Source organism: Passer montanus, unplaced genomic scaffold, assembly GCF_014805655.1.
Source record: "Passer montanus isolate IOZ18808 unplaced genomic scaffold, ASM1480565v1 scaffold18, whole genome shotgun sequence".
NCBI lineage: Eukaryota > Metazoa > Chordata > Aves > Passeriformes > Passeridae > Passer > Passer montanus.
In genome coordinates, this window is record NW_024365381.1 from 11,164,472 (window position 1) to 11,183,990 (window position 19,519).

General features: G+C 39.8%; 1 protein-coding gene across 1 annotated transcript in view; it reads left to right on the forward strand.

The window, feature by feature from the left end:
- Window positions 1–19,519, forward strand: part of LOC120500285 (cytosolic phospholipase A2 epsilon-like) — a 41,697-nt gene that overhangs the window by 21,628 nt on the left and 550 nt on the right. Inside the window, exons 7-23 of the mRNA XM_039704930.1 lie at window positions 371–411; window positions 979–1,021; window positions 1,478–1,541; window positions 2,469–2,638; window positions 2,763–2,855; window positions 3,633–3,670; window positions 4,675–4,810; window positions 6,274–6,410; window positions 6,654–6,879; window positions 8,587–8,701; window positions 9,114–9,251; window positions 10,123–10,230; window positions 11,265–11,453; window positions 12,248–12,414; window positions 13,155–13,341; window positions 16,186–16,431; window positions 17,654–17,712. Coding sequence (XP_039560864.1) covers window positions 371–411; window positions 979–1,021; window positions 1,478–1,541; window positions 2,469–2,638; window positions 2,763–2,855; window positions 3,633–3,670; window positions 4,675–4,810; window positions 6,274–6,410; window positions 6,654–6,879; window positions 8,587–8,701; window positions 9,114–9,251; window positions 10,123–10,230; window positions 11,265–11,453; window positions 12,248–12,414; window positions 13,155–13,341; window positions 16,186–16,431; window positions 17,654–17,712 — 2,157 coding nt within the window. The remainder of the gene's footprint in view (window positions 1–370; window positions 412–978; window positions 1,022–1,477; window positions 1,542–2,468; window positions 2,639–2,762; window positions 2,856–3,632; window positions 3,671–4,674; window positions 4,811–6,273; window positions 6,411–6,653; window positions 6,880–8,586; window positions 8,702–9,113; window positions 9,252–10,122; window positions 10,231–11,264; window positions 11,454–12,247; window positions 12,415–13,154; window positions 13,342–16,185; window positions 16,432–17,653; window positions 17,713–19,519) is intronic.

Sequence of the window (19,519 nt, forward strand, 5' to 3'; positions counted from 1 at the left end):
TATCTAATCCTCACAAAGACTGTGAAAACCAAAACAATGCAAGCACAGGGAAATGGCCTGTTTCCACAATATTTTCCTAAACACTAAGCCTTAGCATATCATGTTCAGCACATGGAAGCTGGCAGACAAGAAAGTGTGAAATAGGTTTGTTAGGGGGATTTACAAGCACCAAACACGCTTCGTTCTTCAAGTACAATTGAGTTCCTTGGGGAAGAAAAAGCTGCCTCTGTCATTTAATACTGATAATAGCAAATACAAAACAGAATATTTTTACTTATTCAATATAAAGGACACAGTGCTTGCAAAAATTAAGGTCACTTTGAAAACCTCTACACATGCTACTTCAAACAGCTTCTTTTTTTATTTTCAGGGGAAGGAGGAGCTGGAAGTTGAATTTGTATTGGAGACCATGTGAGTAAAACATGTACCCCATTACTGTTGGCAGCTTGGAGTTATGCATTAGTGCAGGGAAACCTTTTGTAGATCCAGTACCACCTTAATAGCCAGAGACAAGTTTTTCCAGACTTAATATGTGCATTAAAAAACATTTTATGAAAGGGAAAATGCCATGATGTGGAGAAGATTGAGAATTTTTAATTCTGTGACTTTCTCTTATGATTTTTTTACTTAAATAATTCAAAGTTGGCTGGCAAACCCCACTGCAGTAAGTCTGCAGATTTACTGGACAGTATTCTCTGGGAAAGTCATGGCTGAGGATAATGTTGCCACCCAACTTGTGTCATACCTGTGTTACTAAGACTGTTGCAAGGACTTTCCAGGTGCCTTAGAGCAATTTAATAATTTCTGCTGTGTCATTATGTGGCATCTAGTGTCAAGGGAGTATACTTACATAAATCACAAGAAGGAGTAACTAAAAAAATAGTAATAAAAAATTTAGAGAGAATAATGTGTCCTGCTCAGGACAGTATCCAGAATGTATTGTTTATAAAATATATATTATTTGTTCTTGTTTTCCAGCCAGGGTCCTCCTGAAACCATCATCACAAATGGGGCAATAGTGGTAAAATAAGATTTTGTTCTTTTGTATTCTTTCCTACATCACTCCTTAGCACAGCTGACTACAATGTCACTGAGGGAAACTTTTCAAGTCTTCATTCCTTAGTGATTCTTTCTCTTAGGAGCTTTATCTTTAAGGAGAACAGCATGATCTTAGAGGAGCCTTCTGACTATTATAATTTTCCCTTGTTTTGCCTGCATCCATTGAAAATGACAATGTGTTTAGCATAGCACCATCTTCCCATGTGACAATAAATTAATTCTCACATTCACTGTGTCTGGAAAAAGTGTCCAACACAGCTGGCACCCTCATTCAAACAATGACCTTTCCTACAATGATCCTTTCAACATCTGCCAGCACTGGTGGTGAGATGGATGGATGAGCTATCTAATTAGATAACTTATTAGGTAATAATTATCTAATGAGTTATCTAATCTGTCCTCATCACACCTACTGTAGTGTCGTGAAGAAGCCTGTTTGGAAGTTCACTTGGACAGCAGGAGGCAAAAGAAGTGGTTTTCAGGTAAGATTATTATTTCTTAGAATAAATATTGGTGATTTTACTGTCTCTAACAAGGCCTGGACATTGCATCAGCAAAATACTAAGGCTTTAATTGATCACATTTAAGGTGATTTGTACAAAATTTGTAGTAGGGAATGCCACCAGTCCTGCAGCAGTTCAGGGTTCTGACTTCATGGGGAATCTTGTGCCATACTAGAAACAACTAGAATCAGATGATTATACAGAAGGTATCTAAAACCCAAGCTGAGATTCTGCAAACTGCTGCTGCAGTACTATTAAACCCTGAAGAAGCTTAATTCCTGAGGTATTAATTCCTCACGTATTATAGTGTTAACTTTGCTCAGGATCTCTGTCACTTCAACTTACGCATGTGCACAGAAACACCTCATTTTTTGCAGGGGTTAGCCACTCAGCAGCTGGCTCCTGCCTGACCCTGGTCAAGATTCAGAATCTAGAAGCTCCTCTGCCCACATCCCCTGAGGGGCTGGATCTGGTAGGCAATCTCAGAGCATGCATAATGCACACTGGCAGGATTAGCTGAACTATTCATATAAATAGGGTCATCTGCTGCTCATAAGAGTCAGATCTTATTTTAGGGGACTGAGAACATCTTCAGCTCCTTATTTGGCCTGGGATGAAGATGATTTCCCATGCAATGTACCTGGTTGTATTCACTGTGTCATGATGAAACTGCAACAGAAAAGCAGCAATCTAAAATTCAGTGCCATCCATGTCACATTCCCATCTGACTCCTTGCTCAACACATTATGATAAGTCACCTGAAATGTTTGGGGTTTGGATCACTTTTATAAGATAGTTTTCCAAATACAAATTAAGAGGAGAAAGAATTTGTTCAAAGCTACCTTTTGCTTCCTTTTTTTACAATTATAAGTAACTTTGTGTATGCGTTTTATCTCATTGTTTTAGAGAATGAGCTAACATTTACAGTGAGAGGATCCTTTGAAGAAACTCAGACAGTTTCAGTGGGCTGTGACTCCCGCTCCCCTCTCCCAGATCCCACTTTCTTCCACTATGCCAGATACAAGCAGCCCTCCCTGGATGTTGCACTCAGAAAGAAGAGGAAGCTTCCCACCTTTGTACGTTACCCCAGAACATGGTAGACCACACAGACAGTTCTATGACCTGACATTTATGTGTGAGTAGGGAGCAAGAGGAGAACATTTCTGTTTTAACCAAAAAGCACTCCATGTTCCTTTTCAGTGTGCTTGCATGTCATGTGGACCAAGGAGGAGAAGTGTCCCCCTGACAATCCCCCTGAAGTCACTCCCCCCCGAGCAGGAAGTAGTTGGTGAGGTGAGTGTCTGCTGGCCATGGGGAATCCTTTGCAAGCTTTTAAAAATGCTTTCTAATTTGCATGAAGCAGAAACCAAGGGCTTCTTGGTTTCTGGTTCTCTTTTTACAGAGACAGTTATTTTCTAACCTCCTTCCAACCTAGGGCAATGCATAGTGAAGTAAATTATTTGGAGCAAAATAAAATGGGAAATCCATGGGAAAAGGGGGAAGAAGAAAAATATCCAGGCTGTTGCTCATGCTCCTTGTACTGTCCATGTACTTAAGCAGGCTGGAGGTGACTGGGTGCCACTGGGACAGTGGTGAGCCTGCAGCCTGGCACTCTGCCCAGGGAAACAAACCCAAGCCACATGTGTAGGGTGCTCAGCCTCTCAGGCTTCCCCTTGTACCTGACATTGTTATGTGAGAGGCTCTGATTTCAACAACCATCTTCAGTGGTGGATCCCTCCAGGGAGGTGAGCTGTAGCACTGCAGCTCTTATTTGTGCAGCTAACTAGTACCAGGCAAGCTACACTGAGTTTTATGAGAGAGACAACTTGTGGACTACAGATGATAGAGTGCTAAAGTCTTAATCTATTAAATCCGTGCACATCTCTGTGCACTATTGAAAACTTGAAAAGAGGTTACTATTGAAATATTGAGAAGAGATTTCAATTTTTTGAGATTAAGAGTTTTGAAGGTGTAATGATGATCCAAAAGATACGTCTCAGTCTGAGTGGGAGAAAGGGACTATTTTAAATAAAATATCAATATTCATAATTTTATCTTTTTAATTTTCAGCACAGAAAATTTGATTTGCTTCTTAAGGTGAAAAAATGGTAAGACACCTGTGGTTTTCCCCTTGCTTCTTTGTATTTAGATAGTTGTAAATCAAGTTCCAATCCCTTTGTTACTGCCTTTTTCCTGAATGCTGGTCCATCCTTATCTCAGACCATAAAATAAAACACACTCAGTACATAATGCAAAGATTTTCAGCAACAGAGGTTTTGTAATGGACAGGATGTTAAAAAAAAATAAAAACACACCAATTTTCTATTCATACCGTGTATGGTATACATATAGGTATATATACATATAGGTATATATAAGATGTGGAAAAAAAATTGAAATAATAAATTTATTGTTTTAATGTCTACTCGAAGAGAGAAATGCACATAAACTCTGTGAAGTGATTGCTTATTTCTAAACCAAGGAAACACACTGTGTGTTTTGGAATTTTGTTCAGGCCTTATTAAAATTTATAAGATGAATATGTTACATTATGTTCCATATTGTAACAGAAGAGAACTTCCAGAAAAGCAGGTGCTTTTTCCATCATGCTGTTTAATTTATGTAAATATGTTATTAAATATACATACAGCTGTCATTTAAAAAACTTCCTCCTTAGAAGCCTTTGCAAGATTTTCACAGCAGCTTTCAAACCACAAATATAATGCTTATAAGCATCAAAAGAACATCTGATCATGTAAATCTATAACTTCAGTAGAACGTTTCACAGATATCAGTGGAAGTTTGCACAACTTTTAAAAGCCACCTTTGAAACACTGCCCTCTGCAGGCTTCTGGATTTAAGTCTGAAAAGGAACGACTGTTGTTTGTAGCTATATTTAATTCCAGACATCTTTGGCAGAGAGAAAAAAAATTCCTTTCAGTTTAAAGGCAGATGGACTGCTTTTCTCCAAGAAAATACTAGAAAATTTAATATCTTCCTCCTTTGCTTTATGTAGACTTGGAAGTGAAGGCATGTCTATTTATGAAGTAAAGCAATTAAAATGCTGGCTTAGACTACAAATGTGATGTATGATACCTGATCCCTGTTGCAGTCAGGAAGACCTCGATGTACGCCTGGGGTTTGATCTGTGTGCCCAGGAACAGGATTTCATTCGCAAGAGGAAGAAGGTGGTTGCAGCTGCTTTGAAGGACATTCTGCATCTGGAAGAGGACTTGCAGGATGATGAGGTATCTGAGATGTAATTATTCTCTGCTTTCTGTACAGATAAGTGTCCAAACATAGCATTTTTGATCACTTTTTTTTTGGAAATCCTGTAGCTTCATGTACAAGCTACAGCTGAGTTATTTTCTCAGCAGCTGACTTCTCTATTCTAGGGAAGAAATGAGTACTCATCATAAACATGAATAAAAAGCCTGGAGCCCTCAAGCTAGAGAATCTAGCCTTGTGTTCAGTAGCAATCTACCCAAAACATAGAGAAGGGCTTGGTGCTCTCAGAGCCAAGGGCAAAATTTATTTTTTGCCATATTTGAACAACGGATTCAGCACTTCATTCCCTCATGGTTAAAACTGGGTTTTATTTTGTGTATCATTTAGGGTTCTGTTGTGAGAGCACAGCACTTCATCTTGCTCAGCAAAAAGGATTGATAACAGAAATTTTAAGGCAGGGGAAAATCAGGTGTCTCTTCTTTTTAATTATGCACCTATGACTGGAACGTGAAGCCTAAACTCAAATGCAGACATGATATATTTTTCTTGTTTTGACCTAAAGCGAGTTCAGCTTTTCTTGCACAGCTGGGCCTTTCAGACACAAGACTCTGCCTTTCAATGCCAGCACTAAGGCATGGGTCATTCCCTTCCCCTCAGTTACTTCTCTGCAGAGCATACAATCTCTCTATATTCTTCTGATTTGTACATGACATTCATTCACTCCAACACACAGTAGCTGTCTGTTAAAGAAGCCAATTCATGTTTATTAATTAATTCTGTTTCTAAGACCGCCAGTTCCTGGATTTCTGTATGGTCACAGAAGCAAGTAATTGCAGCTCACTTGCATATATAGTACTGTGGTAGCTATATCTAGTATGTGGTAGGTGGAGTGAGCATGGATCCTCTTTCCCTCCAGAAACTTTAAAAGGGAATGGTATCACCAGCCTCTGGTTTCAGGGGTTCTGAACTGGCCTGTGCTCTTAAATCCATCAGTCATGACATTTCTAGTATGGCCTGTGGAATAACTGTACAATACTTTCAGCAAACTTCAGGAAAAGAGAAGTTATTTATTCCTGCTCACATGGAATCTCACTGATAGATTCTGGTCTGATAATAATCTGATTCAGATGAAAGAAGGTACCACTTCCTCTAATTTTTTGCTATTTTTTTGGTGCTCTGTTTAATTGTTTTCAAACAGAGCACTGAAAATGTGATAATGGATTTCATGTTGTGTTGCAGAGCTGCTTGACGGAGTATTTCTTATTCTATATTTCATATATTTCTTATTCTATTTCTTCATTCTATATATGAAGTATTTCTTACTCCTTACAAGCCCCCTTATTAATTCGGGTTTTTCTTCTTGTTGGACTGGTGGCATGTTTTCACTACTTCATCAGTGCTGTAAATTTCTCCTTCTAATCAGAGATGTCTCTGCCCCTTCTCGGGCCGCGTCACTAAATGCATGTGTTTTGGGATTGAACAGGTACCTGTGGTGGCAATCATGACAACAGGAGGTGGAACCAGAGCTCTGACGGCCATGTATGCTCACCTCCTCAGTGTGCAGGAAATGAATGTCTTGGACTGTGTCTCGTATATCACTGGTTTATCTGGAACAACATGGTAAGACCAAGATAAGAACACAGGAATTTTCCATAATTGACATCACGGAGTGATCTTGAGTGATATGATCTTAACTATCAAGAAAAGGCTTTCTTTTCCTGCTTTTTTTTTTCCTGTTGTTTCTTTCAGTAGGTATTTTCCAACATTTGCAATTAATTAAATATGTGGATAGTACCCAAAGCTCTGCTTCAGAACTCACATTTTCCTTGTGGTTTTTTTTTTGGTTTGTTCTTTTTTTTCTAGGACCATGTCAAACTTGTATGAAGATCCTGACTGGTCTCAAAAGGATCTCAAGGAAACCCTCAATGACGCCCGAAAGCATGTACTTAAAAATAAGTTTGTTGCTTGTTTTGCCCCTGATCGTCTGAAATATTACTTGGAAGAGCTGTACCAGAGGAAACAGGAAGGACATCAGCTGTGTTTCACAGATCTGTGGGGACTCATCATTGAAACCATGTTACATGATAAGGTACAATAACAGCACCTTTCTTTTCAGATTTTAATAGCAAGTGAATACAGCAGTGAGGAAAGACAGGAAATAAAAAACTACTTGAGATTGGAAGGGACCTCTGAAATTCATCTTGTCCAAGCAGCATTTGGAGGGGCCAGCTACCCTTTAAAAGTTCAAAGCCCTGAACTACCCTGAGCTTTGAATATCTCCACAGTTGAAGACTCCACAAATTCTCTGGGGAACACATGCCAATTTTTGACCACCCTTATATGAAACAGGTTTTTTTCATGTTTGTTTTTCATATAGCTGCCTAAAGCATGTGCCTGGCAGTAGCATTCATTATGCTTGTAGGCTGTATTATACAGATCTTAACATCACACCTGGTACAGAAAGGATGGGAATGAAAAGAAATAACAGTAAGGAAACTTACAGTATGAACATCTTTTAATTTATTCCTCACAGAATGTAGAAGGGGCTTACAACAAGGTTGGAGAGGGACTATTCACAAGGGCATGTAGTGGTAGGATAAGGGGGAAATGGCCTTAAGATGAAGGAGGGTAGGTTTTAACTAGGTATTAGGAAGAATTCTTCACTGTGAGGGTAGTGAGGCATTGGAACAGGTTCCCAGAGAGATTGTGGACAACCCCGTCCCTAGAGGTGTTTAAGACCAAGTTGGATGGGGAGCAACCTGGTCTTGTGGAAGGTGTCCCTGCCCATGACAGTGGGATTGGAGCTAAGTGACTTTTAAGGGCCCTTCCAACCCCAACCATTCTGTGATCCTGTGAATTCACATGTAGATATTTGAAGGAAATCCTGCTGTTCTTTTAAAAGAGCTGCACAATAAGGCAAGGCAAAGGAAAATCACAAGCCCAAAGACAGTAACCCTGAGCTATCCATAAGACATCACCCTGCAAACATTTCCATCAAGAGCTGTGTTCAGGCTCTATTTTAATACTCATCAATATTTCTTTCCCACTAGGCCATTTATACTTTAGAATGAGAAAACATCCCCCCTGTAATATGATGAACCCCACACACATCCACATTTCTACTGCCTGGTCATAGCACAGTGGTAGAGACTCCCAGGGATTGTGTTCAGCAGGGAGCTGTGAGTGTCCCCACAGCCGTGTCCCCTGGCCAGCAATGGCCCAAGGGAAGCCTGGTGGCGCTGGTGGCACAGCCATCCTTCCACGGGCTGCTCTGCTGAGGGGGAGCACCTGCAGCTCTGCTTGTAGGAGCACACTCACAAACCTTGGTTCTGCTCCCAAACCATCCCTCCCTTTCCACCCTGCCTGAGCTCTGCAGCAGAAGGGCCAAGGTTTGCTGAACACTAACTCTGCAAGAGCCTTGTCTCTGTCACAGGTCTGAGGAAAAGGTGTTTTTCTGGGCAGTCAGAGAGGGGTTTACTCTTTCATAATGAAACTTTTCCTGTCAAGAGTGTTTTTCAAACATTCCCAGACATTTTTTCTGAAATAAAAATGTGGGTAACAGCATTTTCTTCTTACCATATTCTTTCAACATATGAATTTAGGATTATTTGTGTGCTGAAGCACTGGGGCAAGAGAGGAGCAGGGATAAGGATGACAGCACCTTTCTAAACTAAGCAACTGGGGAGCATCTAATTGGAGTCATGTATGCACTGCATTGTCAGAACCCAGGTTTAGATTAAGTGGGAGGCTCTTTGTGTCATCCAGTTGTCCTCAGCTACTGTCATTTTTTGAACAGGAGGACTGCCATAAGCTCACAGATCAGCAGCAGGCACTAAGTCAGGGTCAAAACCCCCTGCCCATCTACCTCTCTCTCAATGTGAAGGATAAAATCAGCGACCAGGATTTTAGAGGTAACAATACTCCACAACTGCATTTAATATTTAAACCCAATTGGGGTCAATTTAAGATTAGATAAGGATATCAGTTCAATGCACAAATGCTCTGAAAGGCTAATCCACCTCAGAGGAGAAATTTAATAGTTAATATTTTGAAGACCTTAGTATAATGCAGGGTCAAAACCAGGACAAGAGAAGACATTATGCACTTCTGTAGAAACTGTCAAAAAGTTTATAGAGAAATATAGATGTAAGAGAACAATTTGTTCTGCATGTTCACCACTGTGAAATGTACAGTGAATAAATGCCTGCTGGAAAGGGTGTTATTTAGAAACCAGTCTGTCTTAACCTGGCCAATATCATGTTTTATTCAAATAATTATGCCTCTGCTGCCGTAATCAATCTGTCTTATGCCTTTTCTTTTTAGAATGGGTGGAATTCACCCCTTATGAGGTAGGATTCCCAAAATATGGTGCCTTCATCCCTGCAGAAGATTTTGGCAGTGAGTTCTTCATGGGTCGCCTGATGAAGAAAGTCCCAGAATCCAGAATATGCTTTTTGGAAGGTGATTTGTTGTTCTGGGAAAAAGTAGTGTAATATAGTCTGCTCCTGCACAAATTCCTTTTAGGAAATTATGCATTTAGTGTGTTTTTATCTATCAGGAACAGCATATGGTAAAATACCAGAACTGATAACAGGTCACAATCTGCAGGATTTTTCATTTTCTCTGTGATCTTATTCATCTTAACAGACTTATTGATTTCACCTGCAGATATGCTTACTGACATGAGACCTTTGCAATACAAACACATATTTGTCAGCAACAAAAGTTGTGTATCATTGCTGCTAAGTTAAATCATCCATTTCTTCTGCAGCTTGAGTCTCTAAAATGCACCTGTTTATCTACAAAGTTCCTGCCACATCTAGCCCTGATTAAGTCTTAAGATAAAATTTCCATTTCAGAGTGCAAATATATTGTAATATTTTTTTCCCTCTTGCACAAAAAAAGTGAAAGCAGTAAGGAAACCTTTCTTCTCATTGCAAAAGCAATCTCTTGCCTCATTGTTCCTTCTACTTCCACCAACTGCAAAAAGGAAAAAAGGAAGTTTTAGGGGTTTATTTGAGAAGTTGAAACTTTTTGCTTGTGTGGAGATTTCACTACAGCTAATGGTGAGGCATAAGGAAGCAACTTAGAATCTCTCTGTGCCTGGCTGCTGTTTCCAGTAAGGACCCAGGTCTTCCCCTCTATGATCAGAAATGCTCTCAGGTCACCATCCCCTTTCTACACCTTAGCACTTCCTCCCTACCTTCTCTAGAATGATTTTGGGACATTTCTGCCCCCATTCCCTGAAGTGTTCAGTGAGTTATTTGAAAAGGTTACATCAAATTCCTTTGCACCCCCATTTATTTTCTGTCAAATACGTCCTATGCCACAGGGATCTGGAGCAGTGTATTTTCCTTGAATCTCATGGATGCTTGGTATATATCAGTTAATTCAGAAGACTTCTGGCACAAATGGACACGGGACAAAATTACTGACATAGGTGGGTTATTCTTATGTGATTATTTTGTTTTATCTTTTCTCCCCCTCTGTGCTGCTACTCTCTTACTGAATTTTTCAAAGAACATTTTTCAAAGAACTTTTAGAACCTTCTCTTCAGGCATTTCAATTATCCACATGCAAACCAGAAGGAAATTCTTGCCATGTATTACACACGGCAATTCTTCCAGTTGTGTGTGAAAAGAACCCACAGGATCCATCACAGAAAAACAGAAGAGACAATGGCCCTCTATGTTTTCTGAGGAGGAGGGTAAAACTAGAGAAAGATATCCCTGTAGATGGAAGATGCTCACACAGCATTCCACAGTCTTCCAGCTCCTCTCTCAGAAGTTGAATCATCAGAGAAATGAGAGCAAACAACATCCTTGCATCTCTGAAGTCTATAAAACATTGACAGAAACTTCAGTACTATTGGAAGTAATTCCAAACTAGTCACAAGGATGAGATTTACAAAACATGATACAAAAATAAGAAAGATCTGCAGGGTCAGATTTCAAGGACAAATACTCAAGACAAACACATTACAAAGAAAAGATGACAAGGAAGAGAAGTATTTCAAAAAGGCTTACTTATTTTATCTTCTAGCACTTGTAAGGGAGTAATTTCTGGTTGTTAAATCAAAGATTCTGTATTTGCTAGTGAGGAATATTAATTATGTTTGTGTGGCTAAGAGACTGTTATTGTGTGGCTTTTTATGTGAGAAAATGTGGCATGGAGTAGCAAAGGAAGACACAGTTAAGTGCAAGGTATTTAATAGATAAAACCATAGCAAAGCAAAGAAATTTCTAGTAGGTATTTTGCAGTCTTTTGCAGTACAAACAAAGCTTTTATCACCATGAAGTGAGAAGAAGAAATGGATTTTTCAAAGCTTAGCTAAAAAACCAATGAGACTTCTGAAAATCCTGGAAGTAGAAAGAGAAGTCCAAATTTTCCAAACATAATTATCTAAAAGATGGCTGCACAGATTGACTTCAACAGTGAAAGCACATATATAAGCTGTTATTCTTTCTTCTGCAGATGATGAAGCCCTATTCCCTACAAGACCAAATGAGCTGGATACTCGAGTGGTTTGTCCTCCTGACAGCTTTTCAGAAATATTCCGAGATGTTGCAATGCTACGTCCAGCAGCCTCAGAAATCCATAACTTCCTGAAAGGCCTCCAGATAAACAACAACTACCTAGAGAGCGAGTTTTCCAAGTGGAAAGGTATGGTAAAAACTCCCTGCTTTGAGTTATAGTTTAAACCACCCTTGTGAAGAAGAAACAATCTTTTAAAAGTATCAAGCTAACTGCTTTTTTGTTTCATTCTGATAGTATTTGATGCTGTTTGTCACTGAAAGCTAAATTTAGGTTGCAGGAGAGGCTTCAAACTAAGTTCTTTAAAAAAATTCATAAAGTCTCATGACTGATAGGTGAGAAGAGTCCCAATTAGTTACCCATGCTCAAGGGATGTGGCAGGGAGCTTTGTTTCCTGTTACATTTTTACTTCTAAGTATGATATAACCTTTGTAAGAGTATTCCCTGTCATCCAGGTAGGGACTTTTTTTGTTCAGTCTGGTACCAGATATTCCATGTAAAATTGTAGCTGTGTGCCGGTTCTCATAGTGAGCAAGGCACCCAACATATTTAATCTTTTGACTGTGTTGAGAGAGCAAGGTGCCATTTTAATTTGTTTCATATTAACAGAAAAGGGATAAAAAAAAGGAAACGAAAAACCACACCAACCTGATCAGAGTCACACACAAGATGAATTAAGTCTATTCTTCTGAGCCCCAAGTTAATCCCTTTTAGTCAGAGGAAAGCCAAAGAAATTGCATAGTAAAGAGTGAAAAGAGGAAGCCAGATGAGGAACTGAGAAATGACTGAACTGCAGCCATCAGCTATATAGGTAGGTCTAGGACCCAAGAAAAGTTGAAGTCCCTTTTTGTTGACAATAGACTTTCCTCAGCACTTCCCTTGCGTTGGGCACTTTCTCTGAAAAAAATGTGCTTCTTTCCTAGACTGTGAGCTGGACTCCCAGCCCAACCACCTGACAACAGCAACAGACTACCTCATCCTGATTGACACTGCATTTGCCTTTGCTACCAGTTACCCACCCCTTATGAGGCCAGAAAGGAAAGTGGATGTCATTTTGCATTTCAACTACAGCTCAGGTTCACAGACAGGGGTGAGTCTTGCACATCCTTCTTCACTGACTTCTCTGTTTCATCACTGAATTCACAGAATGGCTGATCCTCTACTCATAGAAACTTTTGTTTTTCCCCAATATCTGGGAAGTGTTGGCAAGTTAACAGCTTGCTGTTATCTGGGGGTCACATATCTTTATGGAACAGTACAAATGTTATCAGGAAATAATCATTTAGTAAACTATACCTGCTCCTTTTTACATGTAAGTGGTTTTAGCTGATTTGAAGGCAGTCAGAAGCAGAATGAATGAAGCTAATTGCCTTTAAAATTGTCTAATATTTCTCAATGCAATCATACATATTCTTGTGCAAGGGAAAATGTACCTTCAGGACAATATAACTGCAACAATAGAAGGATTTGATGCAGAAGACCAGATATGCAAATAAATGCAACAACAGTTTGCATCTAGGAACTCTAAATTCCTTGGGAATAAAAAGTTGTCTAAAGGCAACTTTTTCATAACCAAATGTGAAACATAGCCAATGTAGCTTTTCAAAGACAGGCAGGTGGACTCAGATCCATTTCACTTACCTCTGGCCTTCCAAGGCTTGACTCCATAAACAACCTACACCTTAACTGGATGATATGTACCATAATCTGTCAGAACCTGTCCCTTGCCCCACAAATATTCTCAGTGAAATTAGATTTTGGTCAAATTCAAAGTTCTTCCCATATGTTCTGATCTTTTCTTTTGTTTTGTTCTCCTATTGTGGCAACAAGCCCCTGAAAGATGCCTCCAAATACTTCGAGAAACAGGGAATTCCTTTCCCTACAAAGGTGCCAGATGATCAGGAAACTCCACATCTGAAGGAATGCTACATTGTTGGTGATAAAGAGAGCCCAGAAACACCTATTGTGGTATTTTTTCCTCTAGTAAATGACACTTTCAGGGAATACAAAGCACCTGGTAAGTTGACAGTTACCCATCACATTAACAGCCAGTGGCTACTTTTGTATCCATTTTTACTGGATAACACCTGGTTTTCAGATCGCACTGTAATAACAGACTTTAATTCTCTTTGCTTAGATATGAACCATATAAAAAACCTAAAAATATGTGATTTTTCCTGGGCAGTAGAGAAGCATGTGGGATTAGCCTTTGGTACATATTTTCCTCTTCAGGTTTTTTTTGGCTTTTCGTAAGCAAATTGTAGTTAATTGAGGAAAACAATATTTGTTTACCTGCAGTACCAGAAATTAGCAGGGGTAATTTCCTGTCATACTTGTCATCCTCTCCTGTTAGAGAATGCTCCAAGGAATCTAGGGATTTCATTGTTTAAAATAATTTCCAGGCTTACAGTTAGGCAGATAACCTTGAAAACAAAAGTATGAACTAGCAAAGTGATGAAAATGTAACAGTGAAGCACGGTGAAGTGATGAAAGTACAACACTGAGCCATTCCAACAGTGTCTGTTCCCTTTGAAATTTAAAGAGTTTCAAGAGTTGTAATTGCCAGTCACTTCTAAACTGATGAATTCTAGGTCCTGGTACCATTTCCCATATGCCATAATATTCTCTTGCTACCAAAGCCTCAGTTACTCCTTCTCCAGATGCTAAAATTCCTAAATCAGATTCTGAGTTCACTTCAAAGACCTACAGTATACTTGAAAGCCAGAAGTTCTAGGTTATTACATGGTACATTCAATTTAAAACCAAAACAAATGCAGAAGATATTGTCCCAGTTGTATCAAGCCTTAACCTTTTATATTAAGTAAGTTGTAAAAAATAATATGGTACTTTTGTTTTGTCTATGGAGTTCATTGCACATTTGAGGTGTACAACTGGGGTTCTGAACAGGATTCAAATAGACTGAGAGTATTTGTGCATGTACACACACCAGCTCTCACCACTGAGATAGCCCAAAGGTTGCTTTCTGCAGTTGCCTTTTGTAGAGAGAATTAAAGAAAGGAAAAAATAAGAGAGAAGTAGAAGGAGAGCTGAGATTTAGCTTCTGTACTGCTCTTCTATACTGAACTGCTCTTTTGTATTGCTCTGTGAGGGAGTTTGCTGGCCTTCTTCCCCTCACTAATTTCCAGAAATGAGGGATGCCTAGCCTAAGTCAGTTATCTACTATCAGGTGTACATCTGATAATGTGCAGATGTTAAATGTCAACAAAAGTTATCAGCCAGTCGAAAAAGGGGTGTTGTTAGGTATGAAGAAAATCCATTTGAAGACCTGCACAATATCTGCCTATTGCATGCCCACAACTTGAGGCAAGCTTGTGTTGCCCAACTGGTTCAGCTGGTAGCTGCAAGATGAGATTAAACAGGAAGAGAAGGAAGGAGTTCTTGTCATGCCCCCTTGAGCAAAGAGTCAGCTGAGCTGGCATGAAAGGGCTCTGTGCAGGCAGATTTTTGGGAGGACTGACACCTTGCAGCTGAGACCTGACCTCTATAGCAGCAGGATGGATGCTGCAGAAGGTCCTGTGAGGCTGGAAAAGGATGTCTGCCTTTTGTTAGTGACAGGGAGAGATCAGCTTAATTTATAGGGCTTCAGTATCATGCCCTACCCCAAATATAAATTGTACAGCATGTGAAGTTTTAGTACAATCACATGAACAGGCAGTTTTTCCATAGGCAGCTCATCCATCAGCTTGTTCAGAAGGGGAATTTAGAGTCTGGGCAGTAAACAAGTAAAACTGACATATTCAAACTGCTTACCTTCTGCACTGTTAGGCTATTCCATAATCAAGTAGAAAGGGAATTCTCTGTGTGACACTTAGACTGCTTCAGTTGAGCGGCACCAGTTCACTGTAACTCTGTCTGCAAAGCTGCAAAAGCTGAGAGGAGTACATCTATTGGACACTTAGAGACCCTTCAAAGAAAATCAGAACCCTTTGACTGATGGTGTTAGATCCATGTTGGTAGAGAAGATTCCCCAAATGCATGAGGTCCTGTCAGGGAGATGCTGACTTCTCCCAGTGCCTACTCCCCTGCCCTGGCTCAGGTGGTGCAGGTATCTGTGACTGTGGAGGGTGCCTGTTTGCTGCAGTAACACCCTCTTGGCAATGTGATGGTCTTACTGGAGGGTGACAGAAAAATTGTCATGTTTCTGATATTCTCTCTGACTGTATTACCTACCATTTCTGGGTTGCTAATGCTCTCTTTCCTTCATGCCAGCTGTCAGAAAACCAAAGGCTCTGTGGAAATGATGAGGAAGCATAAAAACCTATGTGAACCTGGTTTGATCTGTGAAAGAGTTAATTTTCTTCCTGGCAGCTGGTATAGTGCTTGTTTAGGATCTGGAATGAGAATTATGTTGCTCTTCCTTTTCTGTCCCATTAAACTGTCTTTATATCCACCCACATTTTCTCCCTTTGCTCTTCTGGTTCTCTCCCCACCCGTGGTCAGGGTGTACTGAGCAAGCAGCTGTGTTGTTTAGCTGCTGGCTGGGGTGAAACCGTGATGTGGGATTACAGCATAGCACTCAGCAGTGGATCTCCACTTCTTCAGGTCCCTGCCCCACAGGTGGGATCTTCAGCCCTCCTTTAGCAGTCAAAGGCACATCCTGGAATCCAGTAATCTTCAGAATCCAAACAAAATTAATTGACCCCTTCCAAGAACCTATTTATTCTGTGTATTAGCAGATAGATAGAAGCTCAGCCTGCTCATATGCTGTGTCCCTTCAGTGCAGAGTTAAGCAAAAAACTGATTTAGTTTTGGTTTTTGATCCACTATTTATGCATGCCTGAGAAACACCCAGACCCTAATTATTTTTTGAAAATTAACCAAGCCATTGCTTGTCTGTTAGGTGTGAAGCGTAGTCCCTCAGAGATGGCAGAGGGCGAGGTTGATGTTGCCAATGCCTGTGGCCCATATTACATAAACAATCTGAGCTATTCAGAAGAAAATTTTGACAAACTGGTGAATCTAAGTTACTACAACGTCCAGAACAACAAAGATTTGATTCTTCAGGCCTTGCGTACAGCTGTGGAGCGGAAAAAGCAGCACAAGAAAGAGCAAGCACTGCAAAAACCACCCGACGGCCATGGCACGCGTGTGCCTGCCAGAGAGGGAACCCAGCACTTGGCTGGCTGCCCAGCACCAGGGAATGTGAAATAAAGGATCGTCCTGTTGATGAAGAAGAAAAGGAATTTTATTAGGAAGTGAAGAAAAGCCAAAGAATGCTAAGAATAACACTTCATTTGTCATCAAAAGTGTTAAGCCTGTCTGTCAGTGGAGGGAATAAACTCAAAAAAACAGTTCTTCCTTAATGAACTCATGTGCTTCCCTCGTTGACAAGCTCAGGAGCATGGCTAGGTGAGGCTGTGCTCCACTGTACTTGCCAAAGTGATCTGCCAGGCCAGGGCCAAACTGAATGGACAAGGAAGTGTGAGGAAGTTTACACTGACTGTTTGTGTTCTACCTGTGCTATAGAAACAGAGGATTGCCGGTCCAGACATGCAGCAGAGAACAAAATCCATTGTCTCTAAAAAAAAACAAGGAAGCCATTTGTGAACTAAGAAATCTTTATGTGATTGTAAATAAATACTAAATTTATATAATAAACCACTACTTCTGAGTAGGAGTTACAGCAAATAAATAGTTTTCCTATGAAATACATGTTTCAGCCACTTATTTTTGATGCTTCTTCCTCTAATGGCAAGACAAAGAAAACAAGCAGACATTTCATAGCTGCTGAAGAATTATTGAAGAAGAACGTGTACCTCCTCCAGACCTAGATGGAAGCTAGTGCGAGATTCTAGGACCCATCTATACAAGAACCAACTCATGTAAATTTGTTTTAGCAAGCTGGATTTAAATGCTATTGACAATACCAAACATCCTTTAATATTGATAATATTAAAATATTTGAGAAGCATCGAAAACACAAGAAACACAGAGAAAGCAAACTGAAATTTTGTACCTAATATCACACATGCAAATGTGATTTTTTGAACTTGCTGTAGAGTATAGCAAATGAAGTTAACGGAGCATCAACTTTCAACTTTCTGATGCTTTGGCTGTGACACTAACATGTCTCCTTTACAGTAAGCAGTCTGGGTTTTTGACAGATGGAATCTGTAAAAATCTGCATTTATTCTTCCTCTAATTTTTTAATTTAGTGCTATAATTTTATTTATTACACATCTTATATGCACAAGCCCATGTTTCCTACAGGCTTTCCCACTCCTGAACTCTGCTGTAGTGTTCCTTGTCAAGAAATCCTGTTATTGTGGGCCAGAAATGGAAGTCTTACAAATTCCTTTCCTCTCAAGGTCGAGGGTCTCCTCCTAGGTGGTGCACAAGAGATGCAACCCCTCTGTTTGCCACTCAGGTCAGTGAACACTTACCCGCATGCTACAGAAGCCCAGAGAGCTCCTGCACTGTATGCCCAGAGTTTATCTTCCATGGAAACAAGAGAGCAAACAAGACTGCTTCAGCAGTCACGCTGAGGAATGCTGGATCTCATCATAGTATGGGACGGGATGTAGTCAGAGGGTACAGCCAGACCTGGGAATTTGGAAGCACTCCCAGGTTCCCATATACAGTTAGAGCTTTATTGTCTGAAGGGCAAAAATTATTTCACCGACAGCAGGAAGCATCTAGGCAGGAAGTCTGAGGACAAGCAGAACGAGGTGTGTGAGTGCAAACACTTCCCTGCCCTTCCTGCTGCTTTGCAGCAGACACGAAAGGGTCATGGAGAACAATGAGCACTTTACCCCATTTCAAAAATCTTGCATGGAATAATTACTCAGTATCTCAGTTTTCTATGTTCAACAAGAATACAGAGGAAAATGTCAGACCTGATCAAGGAGGTGGAACTGCTTCCACACAAGGTATGAATCTGCAACCTAGAAAAAGAACTGGAGGAATGAAAGGCAGAGAAGAGAGAGATGCATGAAGTCTGTGCACATCTCTTCTATCACAAGACCTAGAGAGGATCACACAAAACTAGCAAACAGCATGTTTAAACAAAGTGAGGTAGTTCTTCACACACGTAATTAAGTTTTCTTGTTTAGTAATTCAATTAATTTTTGAATTAATTTTATTAATTCAAAAAACTGGTTGCAGCATTCACTGGAAAATTTTTAGGGACTGAAAAAATACAAATACAAAAAATACAAAAAAAAAAAAAAAGGCTCTGCATCTGCCTCAGTCCTGCACTGAATCATGAATTCCCAGAGACTCGGAGAACAGTCTGAAGCGGTATCGGCAGTATCCTACCTGCCCTGTGACCTATGTGAGCTTCTCCAGTCACTAAATACCGTATTTAGCACCACAGACAAGGGAGAAACTCACTCCACACTGCAGTACTTAGGTTTTCCACAGCTCAGATACTTTTGCAGATAATTAATAATTAGGAGCAGTCAGACCTCTAAGGATGTGGTGATACAAGACTAATTTAAATGAAATTACTGAAGTAAAATAGAGAAGGATAACTTAATTATGTGTGACTTAAGCCATAGAGAAAATGAATGGAAATTAAAGGAATACAAAACCAAATTATGAAAAGGAGATTTTAAAAACTGAGGAAACCAGTCAGCAAGACCCTGTGTGAAATGGTATAAAATCTTTGGACTCAGCATGGAAATTGCAACAAGACAGTTGCAAAATATATGCACAGCCCTAAATAAAATGCAAAGCAAGGAACCAAGAAAAGGCAAAGTGGTTAAATGCCCAGAACTGAGCATTGCTAAAGTCTAACATCTGTTCTTTGAGGAACAGCATGGAGAGGAAGGAGATGAAAAGAGCAAATCTAAACCTGCTGATGTATTTAGAAAAGACCCAGAGCATATCGAGAAAATGCAGCATTCAATATGGAAATGAGGATCAAGAAAGGTATATAGATAAAAATGTGAAACAATAGATATGCTGGATCAGCAAAAGGGGATTTAAATTAAATAGATGATATGAAGGAGCCATTAGCGTGTCACACAAAAGGCACATTTGTAATACAGTGTTTAAATATAGTTTCAGCAAAAATTCCACTCCTTTACTTTTAACTGAGTTCCCAAGGTTGTTTTTTTTTCGTTAGAGCAGAAACTTTAATGTCAGAGGACAAAAAATACTTGTTTTATTGATTTAAGGTTGTAGTGAATTTGGTGTTACACTTCACTAAAATCTCCTGTACAATCAATGGG